This window comes from Vanellus vanellus, assembly GCF_965231255.1.
Source record: "Vanellus vanellus genome assembly, contig: HAP1_SCAFFOLD_2287, whole genome shotgun sequence".
Lineage (NCBI taxonomy): Eukaryota > Metazoa > Chordata > Aves > Charadriiformes > Charadriidae > Vanellus > Vanellus vanellus.
Window position 1 is genome coordinate 1 of NW_028128925.1, and position 13,404 is coordinate 13,404.

The 13,404-nt window shown below is 66.5% G+C and overlaps 2 protein-coding genes across 2 annotated transcripts; both read right to left on the reverse strand.

Moving 5' to 3' along the window:
- Positions 1-1,612: 1,612 nt before the first annotated feature.
- Positions 1,613-3,909, reverse strand: EMC10 (ER membrane protein complex subunit 10; the record flags this gene model as incomplete). Its single annotated transcript, XM_082499795.1, has 5 exons — positions 1,613-1,717; positions 1,821-1,933; positions 2,050-2,107; positions 3,485-3,764; positions 3,848-3,909. Coding segments are annotated over 5 exons (618 nt in total), but the record flags the coding sequence as incomplete, so codon positions are not given.
- A 2,633-nt stretch (positions 3,910-6,542) lies between these two features.
- LOC309683797 (myosin-binding protein C, fast-type-like) lies at positions 6,543-11,745 on the reverse strand. Its single transcript, XM_082499794.1, has 4 exons — positions 11,505-11,745; positions 8,882-9,068; positions 6,891-6,922; positions 6,543-6,606 (listed from the first exon to the last, which is right to left on the reverse strand). The coding sequence occupies exons 1-3, from the start codon at positions 11,742-11,744 to the stop codon at positions 6,912-6,914; spliced, it is 438 nt and encodes a 145-aa protein (XP_082355920.1). The 5' UTR covers position 11,745; the 3' UTR covers positions 6,543-6,606; positions 6,891-6,911.
- Between the last annotated feature and the right edge of the window lie 1,659 nt (positions 11,746-13,404).

Here is a 13,404-nt window from a genome sequence, read left to right on the forward strand (position 1 = left end):
GGGACACGGGGGGGACACAGGAGTTATGGGGGGGACAGGGGACACCGGGACACAAGGGGACACGGGGGGTTATGGGGGGACAGGGGACACCGGGGGGGACACGGGGTGACGGGGGACAGCGGGTGGACAGGTGACACAGGAGTTATGGGGGGACAGGGGACACCGGGGGGGGGACAGGGTGATGGGGGACAGCGGGGGGACAGGTGACACCGGGACACAGGGGGACACGGGGGTTATGGGGGGACAGGGGACACCGGGGGGGGACACGGGGTGACGGGGGGCACCGGGGGGACAGGGGACACAGGAGTTATGGGGGGACAGGGGACACCGGGGGGGACATGGGGTGACAGTTTGGGGGGTCCTGGGGGGGGTCGGGGGTAGTTTGGGGTCCTGGGGGGGGGGGCAGGGGGAATTGGGGGGGGTCCTGGGGGGAATCAGGAGGAACTGGGGGGGCTGGGGGGAGGTCAGGGGGATTTGGGGGGCCTGGGGGTGGTCAGGGGGCAGTTTGGGGGTTCCTGAGGGGGCTCGGGGGGCAAGTGGGGGTCCGGGGGGGGTCGGGGGGTAGTTTGGGGTCTTGGGGGGGGGGCAGGGGGAATTGGGGGGGTCCTGGGGGGGAATCAGGGAGGAACTGGGGGGGCTGGGGGAGGTCAGGGGGATTTGGGGGGCCTGGGGGGGGTTGGGGGGCAGTTTGGGGTCCCGGGGGGGGTCGGGGGGCAGTTTGGGGGTTCCTGGGGGGGCTCAGGGGGCAGTTTGGGGTCCTGGGGGGGGCAGGGGGAATTGGGGGGGTCCTGGGGGGAATCAGGAGGAACTGGGGGGGCTGGGGGGAGGTCAGGGGGATTTGGGGTCCTGGGGGTGGTCGGGGCAGTTTGGGGGTTCCTGGGGGGGGTCGGGGGGCAGTTTGAGGGTCCCGGGGGGGGAGATCGGGGGGCAGTTTGGGGTCCTGGGGGGGGACAGGGGGAACTGGGGGGTCCCAGGTGAAAAATCAGGGGGAACTGGGGGTCCCGGGGGAGGAATGGGGGAATTGGGGGGTCCCAGAGAGGCAGAGGGCAAGTGGGGGTCCCGGGGGGGGGGGGTCAGGGGGGACTGGGGGGTCTCGGGGGGGTCAGAGGGTAGTTTGGGGTCCTGGGGGGGGGGGGGCAGGGGGAATTGGGGGGGTCCTGGGGGGAATCAGGAGGAACTGGGGGGGCTGGGGGGAGGTCAGGGGGATTTGGGGGTCCTGGGGGTGGTTGGGGGTTCCTGGGGGGGTCGGGGGGCAGTTTGGGGTCCTGGGGCTCCTGGGGGGAATCAGGAGGAACTGGGGGGGCCTGGGGGAGGTCAGGGGGATTTGGGGGTCCTGGGGGTGGTCGGGGGCAGTTTGGGGGGTTCCTGGGGGGGGGTCAGGGGGCAAGTGGGGGTCCCGGGGTGGTGGTGGGGGGGGGGGCAGGAGGAATTGGGGGGTCCCAGGTGAAAAATCAGGGGGGAATTGGGGTCCCGGGGGGAATTGGGGAGGCCCAGGAGGGCAGAGAGCAAGTGGGGGTCCTGAGAGGGGGGGAGGGGGGGTGTCAGGGGGAATTAGGGGGTTCGGGGGGGGGGGGGCAATTGGGGGGTCATCCCCTCCCCCCTCCCCACTTACCGCCCGGACGAAGGAGGTGACATACTGGATCCCACTCTCCTCTCCCGGGACTGGGGGTTTCCGGGGGATGCGCACCCGGTACAGCCCATCCCGGGCTGCCACCTCCTGCGGGGGGGGGGGGACAGGGACAAAACCAGTGTCACCCCCCCCCCCCCACCTCCTAATCCCCTCCCCCCCCCCCCCAAATCCCCCCAAATCCCCCCCAAACCCGCAGTTGGGCGCGTTCGTCCTCCCCGAGCTGCTTCTGGACCAGCGTCAAGGCGGGTTCGGGGCCGGGGGTCCACACCAGTGTCCCCCGTTTGCGGAACTGGGGGGTGTCATCTGCAGGGGGGGGGGACAGACACACACACAGAGTGACCTCAGTGTCATCGCACCCCCCTCTTCTCTCCCTCCCCCCCCCCCCCCTTCCCCTCGTGTGACCCCCCCCCAAAACTCACCCGGTTCGAAGGAGTGCTCCAGGGGGAGGGGGAGGCCACAGGTCTCGGTGTCACCGGGCTGAGGGGGGGGACACACACAAAGAGGGGGGACGTTGGGGGGGGCAGTGATGATGGTTGGGGACAGCAGGAGGGGGACACCCCCCAAAATAGAGGACAGGGGGTCTGGGAGGGGGACACCCCCCAAAATAGGGGACAGAGGGGGACACCCCCCCCAAAATAGGGGAGAAAAGGGTCCGGGAGGGGGACACCCCCCCAAAATAGGGGACAGAGGGGTGCGGGAGGGGGACACCCCCCCAAAATAGGGGAGAAAAGGGTGCCGGGAGGGGGACACCCCCCCAAAATAGGGGAGAAAAGGGTCTGGGAGGGGGACACCCCCCCAAAATAGGGGACAGAGGGGTGCGGGAGGGGGACACCCCCCCAAAATAGGGGACAGAGGGGGACACCCCCCCAAAATAGGGGACAGAGAGGGTGCGGGAGGGGGACACCCCTCCAAAATAGGGGACAGAGGGGGAAACCCCCCCCAAAATAAGGGACAGAGGGTGCCGGGGAGGGGGACACCCCCCAAAATAGGGGACAGAGGGCTCTGGGAGGGGGACACCCCCCTAAAATAGGGGGACAGAGGGGACACCCCCCCCCAAAATAAGGGACAGAGGGTGCCGGGAGGGGGACACCCCCCAAAATAGGGGACAGAGAGGTTCGGGGGGGGGGGGGGGGGGGGAGGGGGCAGCCGCCCTCATTAATACTCATTAATATTAATAAGTCACACGTGGCTTGTGGCCACTCCTCATGACTATTAAGGAGCCGCCCCAATATAGCTATGTATCCGAAGCCACATCTCGTTAATATTAATGAGCTACAGCAGTAATAGCCACTAAATCCTCAATAATAATGAGCTGTCAATGAAAAATACCCTATAGGCTCGTGAATATTAATGAGCTTCCAGCAATCCGTCCATAATCTCATCAATATTAGCGTTGCTGTGTCCGCCCATTCATTAATATTAATGAGCCTAGGTCAATCAATATGCACTTTCTCATAAATATTAATAAGCTGTCACACTACAATCCACATCCCTCGTTAATATTAATGAGCTGTCACTCGGTAGCGGCGACTCCCCTCACATGTACAAGTCCCCGCGGGGCAGTGCCCGCCCCCCTCATGAATATTAACGAGCCAACACAATCTAAAACCCCACTCCTCATTAATATTACTGAGCTGTCATCGCACCGAGAGCACTCCCCTCATGAATATCGACCCGCAGGCAGCGCCCCACACTAATATGGGGCGGGACCCCCTTAATTAGATTAACGAGCCGCCCAAGGCCAGGCCACGCCCCTCATTAATATTAATTCCGCGTCTCAGGACAAGGCCTGCCCCCCCCCGGGCCCGGGTACCGCCCCCTCCCTAACCCGACCGCCGGTCCCTCCCCGCTCACCCGCAGCCCGGGGCCACCCCGGCAGCTCCCGCCGCCTCCTCCCAGAGCCGCCGCCGCCTCCGTCAGCAGCGCCAGAGCCGCCATCGCCGCCGCCATCGCCGGGACCGCCATTACCGGCGCCGCCATCTTGGCCGCGCGGGGGCCGCCGGGGCGGCGCGGGGCACGACGGGACGGTGGAGGAGCGTGGGCGGAGCCCGGCGAGGGGGCGTGGTCAAGCGCGGCGGGGCGGGGGCGGCCATACCAGTGGCGGGCAGGGTCGAGGAGGGGGGGCGTGGCCAAGCTGTGCGGAGGGGCGGGGCGATAGGGGGAAAGGGGGCGGGGCTGCCGCGCGCGCCCTTTCCCGCCCGTAGCGCCGCGGGGCGCGAAGCCGCCGGCGCCATCTTGTGGCCGTCCGGCGCCATCTTGAGCGGCGGCAGCGCCGCCATCGCGGGGCTTTTTCCTCCTCCCTCGGGGTTTCCTCGTCGTCCTCCGGGGCCGTGTCCTCTCCCGGGGCCTCCCCGCCTTTCCCCCCGGCTGCTCCCGCCGCCTCCTGGGCCGGTATGGGGCGGCTGCGGCGCTGCCTGGCCCGGGGGGAGTACGGGCCGCTGAGGGACTGCCCCCTCTTCGAGAGCAATTTCTTACAGGTGAGGGGGGAACCCGCCGAGTCACCGGCCTGGGGCCCCACGGTGTCCCCGCAGCCATGTCCCCATGTCCCCACTGTCTCTTTCTCCTCAGCCATGGCCCTGTGTCCCCTTAAGGTCCCCTCAGCCATGTCCCCATGTCCCCACTGTCTGTGTCCCCTCAGCCACGGCCCTGTGTCCCCTCAGCCACAGCCCTGTGTCCCCTTAAGGTCCCCTCAGCCATGTCCCCATGTCCCCATTGTCTGTGTCCTCTCAGCCATGTCCCCGTGTCCCCTCAGTGTCCCCTCAGCCACGGCCCTGTGTCCCCTTAAGGTCCCCTCAGCCATGTCCCTGTGTCCCTTCAGTGTCCCCTCAGCCATGTCCCCATGTCCCCATTGTCTGTGTCCCCTCAGCCATGTCCCTGTGTCCCCTCAGTGTCCCCTCAGCCATGTCCCCATGTCCCCATTGTCTGTGTCCCCTCAGCCATGTCCCTGTGTCACTTCAGTGTCCCCTCAGCCATGTCCCCGTGTCCCCTCAATGTCCCCTCAGCCATGTCCCTGTGTCCCCACTGTCTGTGTCCCCTCAGCCATGGCCCTGTCCCCCCTCAACATCCCCTCGGCCATGTCCCCGTGTCCCCTCAAGCCCTGCGTGTGTCCCCCCCCCCCCCAGCCCTCTCCCCGTCCCCTCAGGTGACGCGCAGCGGCGAGGCGGCCGGCCGGGTGACGATGGCGGTGGCCGCCACCGGCCCCTTCCTCCCTCTCCCCGACCTCCTGCTGTTGGCGCGGCCGCTGCCACCGGCGTCCCCCGACCCCGAGGAGCTCCAACTCTCCGAGTGAGTGTCCCCCCCCCCGCGCCTCCGTCCCCCCTCGCAGCACCCCAAAACCCCGTGTGTGTGTGTGTGTGTGTCCCCGACAGCCGTATTTACCCCCCCCTCTCCCCTTTCCAGGTTGTTCCCGCTGTCCTGCGTCCGTCTGTCCCTGCACAGCCACCGCTGTCACCAAATCCGAGCGCGCCTGGTCACCGGGCGCACCTTCTACCTCCAGCTCTTGGCTTCGCCCCGACGCCTTCATCGCCTCTTCCTCCGCTGGATCCGTCTCCTCTTCCTCCTCCGCGACGCCGGTGGGTGTCCCCCGGGACCCCCCACCCCTCGGGGACTCCCCGGGGTGCTGGGGGACACTCGGGACCCCCCCGGGGACAGGGACGAGTTGGGAGAGGTGGCACTCGCCCCCCAATAAAAGGTGGAAGGGAGACGGTGGCGTCACCTTGTGTCAACCCCCCCCCCCCCATCCGTTGGGAGCCCCCCCAGACGGACAGACGGACGGACGGACGGACGGACGGGGGGAGCGCAGACAGTGTGTCACCCCCCTTGTCACCCCTCTCCCCCAGCCCACAGACTCCCCCAGCCATGAGGAGCCCCCCCCAGAAGGACAGACGGACATGGGAGGGCACAGATAGTGGGTCCCCCCCCTTGTCACCCCTCTCCAGGATCTTGGGGACCCCCCCGTGACCCCCCCCATCCATCAGGAGCCCCCCCAGAAGGACAGACGGACCCCCCGCCACCCCTGTGACCCCCCCCATCCATCAGGAGCCCCCCCAGAAGGACAGATGGACCCCCCCGCCACCCCTGTGACCCCCCCCATCCATCAGGAGCCCCCCCAGAAGGACAGACGGACCCTCCCGCCACCCCTGTGACCCCCCCCGTCCATCAGGAGCCCCCCCAGAAGGACAGACGGACCCCCCCATCACCCCCGTGACCCTCCCCGTCCATCAGGAGCCCCCCCAGAAGGACAGACGGACCTCCCCGTCACCCCTGTGACCCCCTGTGACCCCCCCCGTCCATAAGGAGCCCCCCCAGAAGGACAGACGGACCCCCCCGTCACTCCTGTGACCCCCCCGTCCATCAGGAGCCCCCCCAGAAGGACAGACGGACCCCCCCGTCACTCCTGTGACCCCCCCATCCATCAGGAGCCCCCCCAGAAGGACAGACGGACCCCCCCATCACTCCTGTGACCCCCCCGTCCATCAGGAGCCCCCCCAGAAGGACAGACGGACCCCCCCGTCACTCCTGTGACCCCCCCATCCATCAGGAGCCCCCCCAGAAGGACAGACGGACCCCCCCATCACCCCCGTGACCCTCCCCGTCCATCAGGAGCCCCCCCAGAAGGACAGACAGACCCTCCCATCACCCCTGTGACCCCCCGTGACCCCCCCATCCATCAGGAGCCCCCCCAGAAGGACAGACGGACCCCCCCGTCACCCCTGTGACCCCCCGTGACCCCCCCTGTCCATCGGGAGCCCCCCCAGAAGGACAGAGGGACCCCCCCGCCACCCCTGTGACCCCCCCCCGTCCATCAGGAGCCCCCCCAGAAGGACAGACAGACGTGGGGGGGGCACAGAGAGTAGGTTCCCCCCCCCCCTTGTCACCCCCCCCCCCAGGAAGGACAGACGGACACGAGGGGTGCAGCCAGGAGCTGGGGGCTCCGTTTATTCCCGGGGGGGCACTTCTGCCCCCCTTCTCCGGCCCTGGGGGGAGGGGGAGGGGGGGGGGAGAAGTGTCACGGGGGGTGGGGGGTCACCCCCAAAATTACCCCACCCCCCCCAAATTACCCCCCCCATTATAAAACACCCCCCAAATTGACCCCCCCCCAAAATTCAATACAGCCCCCCCAATTAAACACAACCCCAATTAAACACCCCCGAAATTAAACAGCCGCCCCCCCCCAATTAAATGCCCCCCCCCCCCAAATTAAACATCCGCCCCCCCCCAATTTAACTGCCCCTCCCCCCCCCCAAATCACCCCACTCACCGTCCCGCTTCGCCGTCGCCTTCACTGGGGCACTGTGGGGGGGAGAGATGGGTTGGGGGGCTGCCGCTGCCCCCCCCAGACCCCGGGGTGCCCCCCCCCCAGATTTTGAGGACCCCCCCCATACATTTTGGACCCCCCCAAATTTTCAGGGCCCCCCCATATCTCCATTTTGCACTGGGCAATGCCTCCCCCGGCTCATTGCTGACCCCACTGTCCCCTTCCAAGACCCCGGGGTGCCCCCCCCAGATATTGGGGACCCCCCCCAGAATCGGGGACACCCCCCAGACATTAAGGACCCCCCCCAGGTATTGTGGACCCCCCCAAATTTTTAGGGGCCCCCCCATATCTCCATCTTGCATTGGGTGAGCGCCTCCCCCGGCTCTTCGGTGACCCCACTGCCCCCTTCCAAGACCTCAGGGTGCCCCCCCAGACCCCGGGGTGCCCCCCCCAGATATTGGGGACCCCCCCCAGATTTTGAGGACCCGCCCAGACAGTGTGGACCCCCCCAAATTTTTAGGGGCCCCCCCATATCTCCATCTTGCACTGGGCGATGCCTCCCCCGGCTCTTCGGTGACCCCACTGTCCCCTTCCAAGACCTCAGGGTGCCCCCTCAGACCTCGGGGTGCCCCCCCAGATATTGGGGACCCCCCCCAGATTTTGAGGACCCGCCCAGACAGTGTGGACCCCCCCAAATTTTCAGGCCCCCCCCCATATCTCCATCTTGCACTGGGTGAGCGCCTCCCCCAGCACATTGGTGACCCCACTGCCCCCTTCCAAGACCTCAGGGTGCCCCCCCAGACCCCGGGGTGCCCCCCCAGATATCGGGGACCCCCCCCAGACGTTAAGGACCCCCCCCAGGTATTGTGGACCCCCCCAAATTTTCAGGGCCCCCCCATATCTCCATCTTGCACTGAGCGAGCGCCTCCCCCAGCTCATCGGTGACCCCACTGCCCCCTTCCAAGACCCCGGGGTGCCCCCCCAGACCTCGGGGTGCCCCCCCCAGATATTGGGGACCCCCCCCAGATTTTGAGGACCCCCCCCAGACAGTGTGGAACCCCCCAAATTTTTAGTGGCCCCCCCATATCTCCATCTTGCACTGGGCGATGCCTCCCCCAGCACATTGGTGACCCCACTGTCCCCTTCCAAGACCTCAGGGCGCCCCCCCAGACCCCGGGGTGCCCCCCCCGGATATTGGGGACCCCCCCCAGATATCGGAGCCCCCCCCCAGACGTTAAGGACCCCCCCCAGGTATTGTGGACCCCCCCAAATTTTTAGGGCCCCCCCATATCTCCATCTTGCACTGGGTGAGCGCCTCCCCCAGCTCATCGGTGACCTCACTGCCCCCTTCCAAGACCCCGGGGTGCCCCCCCCAGATATTGGGGACCCCCCCCAGATATCGGGGACCCCCCCCAGATTTTGAGGACCCCCCCCAGACAGTGTGGACCCCCCCAAATTTTCAGGGCCCCCCCCATATCTCCATCTTGCACTGGGTGAGCGCTTCCCCCAGCTCATCGGTGACCCCACTGCCCCCTTCCAAGACCCCGGGGTGCCCCCCCCAGACCTCGGGGTGCCCCCCCCAGATATTGGGGACCCCCCCCAGATTTTGAGGACCCCCCCAGACAGTCTGGACCCCCCCAAATTTTCAGGGCCCCCCCATATCTCCATCTTGCACTGGGCGATGCCTCCCCCAGCTCATCGGTGACCCCACTGCCCCCTTCCAAGACCCCGGGGTGCCCCCCCAGACCCCGGGGTGCCCCCCCCGGATATTGGGGACCCCCCCAGATATCGGGGACCCCCCCCAGACGTTAAGGACCCCCCCCAGACAGTGTGGACCCCCCCAAATTTTTAGTGGCCCCCCCATATCTCCATCTTGCACTGGGCGAGCGCCTCCCCCGGCTCTTCGGTGACCCCACTGCCCCCTTCCAAGACCCCGGGGTGCCCCCCCAGACCCCGGGGTGCCCCCCCCGGATATCGGGGACCCCCCCCCGCACCCCGAATCTCCAGCTTGCACTCGGTGAGCGCCTCCCCCAGCTCGTTGACGGCGCGGCAGCCGTAGGTGCCCCCGTCGAAGGGTCCCGGTTTGCGGATCTGGAGGGTGAGGACCCCCTGGCTGTGCCGCGCCAGGAACCGCGGGTCCTCCCCGATGGCCACCTGGTTCTTCAGCCACACCACCTTGGGCTGGGGGGGGGGGGCACAGCGTCAGGGCACCCCCCCAGCACCCCAAAATCCCCCCCCCGGGACCCCCAGATTTGTCCCCCCTCTTTCTTTTTTATCCCCATCGCTTTGGGATGGGGGCAAAATAGGGGTAGGGACCCCCAGATTTGTCCCCCCCCCCTTCATTTTATCCCCATCACTTTGGGATGGGGGGGACGGGGGTAGGGACCCCCCCAAATCCCCCCCCAGCACCCCAAAATCCCCCCCCGGGACCCCCAGATTTGTCCCCCCCCTTTCTTTTTTATCCCCATTGCTTTGGGATGGGGGGAAAATAGCGGTAGGGACCCCAAAATCCCCCCCCGGACCCCCAGATTTGTCCCCCCCCCCTTCATTTTATCCCCATCACTTTGGGATGGGGGGGATGGGGGTAGGGACCCCCCCAAATGCCCCCCCCAGCACCCCAAAATACCCCCCCAGGGCCCCCAGATTTGTCCCCCCCCTTTCTTTTTTATCGCCATCGCTTTGGGATGGGGGGAAAATAGGGGTAGGGACCCCCAGATTTGTGTCCCCCCCCCTTCTTTTTTATCCCCACCACCTTGGGCTGGGGGGGGGGCACAGCGTCAGAGCACCCCCCCAGCACCCCAAAATCCCCCCCCGGGACCCCCAGATTTGTCCCCCCCCTTTCTTTTTTATCCCCACCACTTTGGGATGGGGGGGGGGCACAGCGTCAGGGCACCCCCCCAGCACCCCAAAATCCCCCCCCCGGGACCCCCAGATTTGTCCCCCCCCTTCTTTTTTATCCCCATCACTTTGGGATGGGGGGGATGGGGGTAGGGACCCCCCCAAATCCCCCCCCAGCACCCCAAAATCCCCCCCCGGGACCCCCAGATTTGTCCCCCCCCCTTCTTCTTTATCCCCACCCCCTTGAGCTGGGGGGGGGGCAGCATTAGGGACCCTCAAATCCCCCCCCCTTTAATCCCCACCCCCTTGGGTTGGGGGGGGACAGCGTTAGGGGTACCCCAAATCCCCCCCCCCTTTAATCCCCACCCCCTTGAGCTGGGGGGGGCACAGCATTAGGGACCCCAAAATTCCCCCCCCTTTAATCCCCACCCCCTTGGGTTGGGGGGGGACAGCGTTAGGGGTACCCCAAAATCCCCCCCCCTTTAATCCCCACCCCCTTGAGCTGGGGGGGCACAGCATTAGGGACCCCCAAATCCCTCCCCCTTTAATCCCCACCCCATTGATCTGGGGGGGGCACAGCATTAGGGACCCCCAAATCCCCCCCCCTTTAATCCCCACCCCATTGATCTGGGGGGGGGGCACAGCATTAGGCCCCCAAATCCCCCCCCTTTAATCCCCACCCCATTGATCTGGGGGGGGCACAGCATTAGGGACCCCCAACTCCCCCCCCTTTAATCCCCACCCCATTGATCTGGGGGGGGCACAGCATTAGGGACCCCCAAATCCCCCCCCCTTTAATCCCCACCCCATTGAGCTGGGGGGGGCACAGCATTAGGGACCCCCAAATCCCCCCCCCCTTTAATCCCCACCCCATTGATCTGGGGGGGCAGCATTAGGGACCCCCAAATCCCCCCCCTTTAATCCCCACCCCATTGATCTGGGGGGGGCAGCATTAGGGACCCCCAAATCCCCCCCCTTTAATCCCCACCCACTTGAGCTGGGGGGGCACAGCATTAGGGACCCCCAAATCCCCCCCCCTTTAATCCCCACCCCATTGATCTGGGGGGGGCAGCATTAGGGACCCCCAAATCCCCCCCCCTTTAATCCCCACCCCCTTGAGCTGGGGGGGGGGCAGCATTAGGGACCCCCAAATCCCCCCCCCTTTAATCCCCACCCCATTGATCTGGGGGGGCAGCATTAGGGACCCCCAAATCCCCCCCCTTTAATCCCCACCCACTTGAGCTGGGGGGGCACAGCATTAGGGACCCCAAATCCCCCCCCCTTTAATCCCCACCCCATTGATCTGGGGGGGGGCAGCATTAGGGACCCCAAAATCCCCCCCCTTTAATCCCCACCCCCTTGAGCTGGGGGGGGAAGGGTTAGGGGTACCCCAAAATCCCCCCCCCCTTTAATCCCCACCCCCTTGAGCTGGGGGGGCAGCATTAGGGACCCCCAAATCCCCCCCCCTTTAATCCCCACCCCATTGATCTGGGGGGGCACAGCATTAGGGACCCCCCAATCCCTCCCCCCTTTAATCCCCACCCCTTGGGTTGGGGGGGGGCACAGCATTAGGGACCCCCAAATCCCCCCCCTTTAATCCCCACCCCATTGATCTGGGGGGGCACAGCATTAGGCACCCCAAAACGCACCCCAACTCCCCCCCACCCCCTTCCCCACCCCCTTGGGCTGGGGGGGGGCGGGGTTAGAGGTACCCCCAAATCCTTCCTCCTCCCCCCCCCCTCCCCCCTCCTCCTCCCCGGGGTGCCCCCCCCCCCCCACCTTGGGGTGCCCCCGCACGGCGCAGTTGAGGGCGGTGGTGTATCCGGCCACGGCGCTGCGATCCACCAGTGGGGTGAGGAACTGGGGGGGGAGCGGAAATCGTGCTCCTGGAACTGGGGGGGCTTCAGCGTCAGCCCTGCAGGGGGTTTTTTGGGGGGGTGGGGGGGGGGTAAAGACACACACACGCGTTACATGAGGTGGGGGGGACGACACCCCCAAAACACAGGGGGGGATGCACATGTGTGGGGTGACACACACCCCCCCCACCCCCCCCAATCAGGAAGGAACGCAGAGATTTGGGGTGCCCCCCCCAAACTGGGAGGGGACCCAGAGATTTGGGTGCCCCCCCAAACCTGAGGGGACCCAGAGATTTGGGGTGCCCCCCCCAAACTGGGAGGGGACCCAGAGATTTAGGTGCCCCCCCCAAACCTGAGGGGACCCAGAGATTTGGGGTGCCCCCCCCAACCAGGAGGGATACGAGATATTTGGGGTGCCCCCCCCCCAAACCTGAGGGGTGCCACATATTTGAGATTCCCCCCCCAACCAGGAGGGATCCAAGATATTTGGGGTGCCCCCCCAAACTGGGAGGGGTCCCACACATCTGGGGTGCCCCCCCAAACCTGAGGGGTCCCACATATTTGGGGTGCCCCCCCCAATTAGGAGGGATCCAAGATATTTGGGGTGCCCCCCCAAACTGGGAGGGGTCCCACACATCTGGGGTGCCCCCCCAATCAGGAGGGGACCCACATATTTGGGGTCCCCCCCCAATCAGGAGTGAACCCATATACTTGGGGTGCCCCCCCCCAACCAGGGGGTCCCACATATTTGGGGTGCCCCCCCCAACCAGGAGGGAACCCAGAGATTTGGGGTGCCCCCCCAAACTGGGAGGGGTCCCACATATTTGGGGTGCCCCCCCCAACCAGGAGGGAACCCAGAGATTTGGAGTGCCCCCCCAAACCCTGAGGGGACCCAGAGATTTGGGGTGCCCCCCCCTCCCCCGAGGGGTCCCACATATTTGGGGTGCCCCCCCCAACCAGGAGGGAACCCAGAGATTTGGAGTGCCCCCCCAAACCCTGAGGGGACCCAGAGATTTGGGGTGCCCCCCCCTCCCCGAGGGGTCCCACATATTTGGGGTGCCCCCCCCAACCAGGAGGGAACCCAGAGATTTGGAGTGCCCCCCCAAACCCTGAGGGATCCCACATATTTGGGGTGCCCCCCCAACCAGGGGGGTCCCACATATTTGGGGTGCCCCCCCCAACCAGGGGGGTCCCACCCATCCGGGGTGCCCCCCCAAACCTGAGGGGACCCAGAGATTTGGGGTGCCCCCCCCAACCAGGGGGTCCCACATATTTGGGGTGCCCCCCCCAATCAGGAGGGAACCCATATACTTGGGGTGACCCCCCCAAATCTGAGGGGACCCAGAGATTTGGGGTTCCCCCCCCAAACTGGGAGGGGTCCCACATATTTGGGGTGCCCCCCCCCAACCAGGAGGGAACCCACATTCTTGGGGTGCCCCCCCAAACTGGGAGGTGTCCCACACATCTGGGGTGCCCCCCCCCCCCCCGAGAGGTCCCACATATTTGGGGTCCCCCCCCCAAATCTGAGGCAACCCATATACTTGGGGTGCCCCCCCCAAATCTGAGAGGACCCACATATTTGGGGTGCCCCCCCCAACCAGGGGGGTCCCACCCATCCGGGGTGCCACCCCCCAAAATCAGGAGGGAACCCATATTCTTGGGGTGCCCCCCCCAAACCTGAGGGGACCCAGAGATTTGGGGTGCCCCCCCAAACCTGAGGGGACCCAGAGATTTGGGGTGCCCCTCCCAAACCCTGAGGGATCCCACATATTTGGGGTGCCCCCCCCCCCCCCCGAGGGGTCCCCACATATTTTGGGGTCCCC

What these genes read in the sequence shown, in the direction of transcription:
- LOC309683797 (XM_082499794.1), bottom strand. Translation starts at nt 11,744, where the DNA reads ATGTGCATCCCCCCCTGTGTTTTGGGGGTGTCGTCCCCCCCACCTCAT. An exon ending in CCGTGCGGGGGCACCCCAAG is followed by an intron (nt 9,069 to 11,504) that starts GTGGGGGGGGGG and finishes CCCCCCCCCCAG; the next exon opens with CCCAAGGTGGTGTGGCTGAA.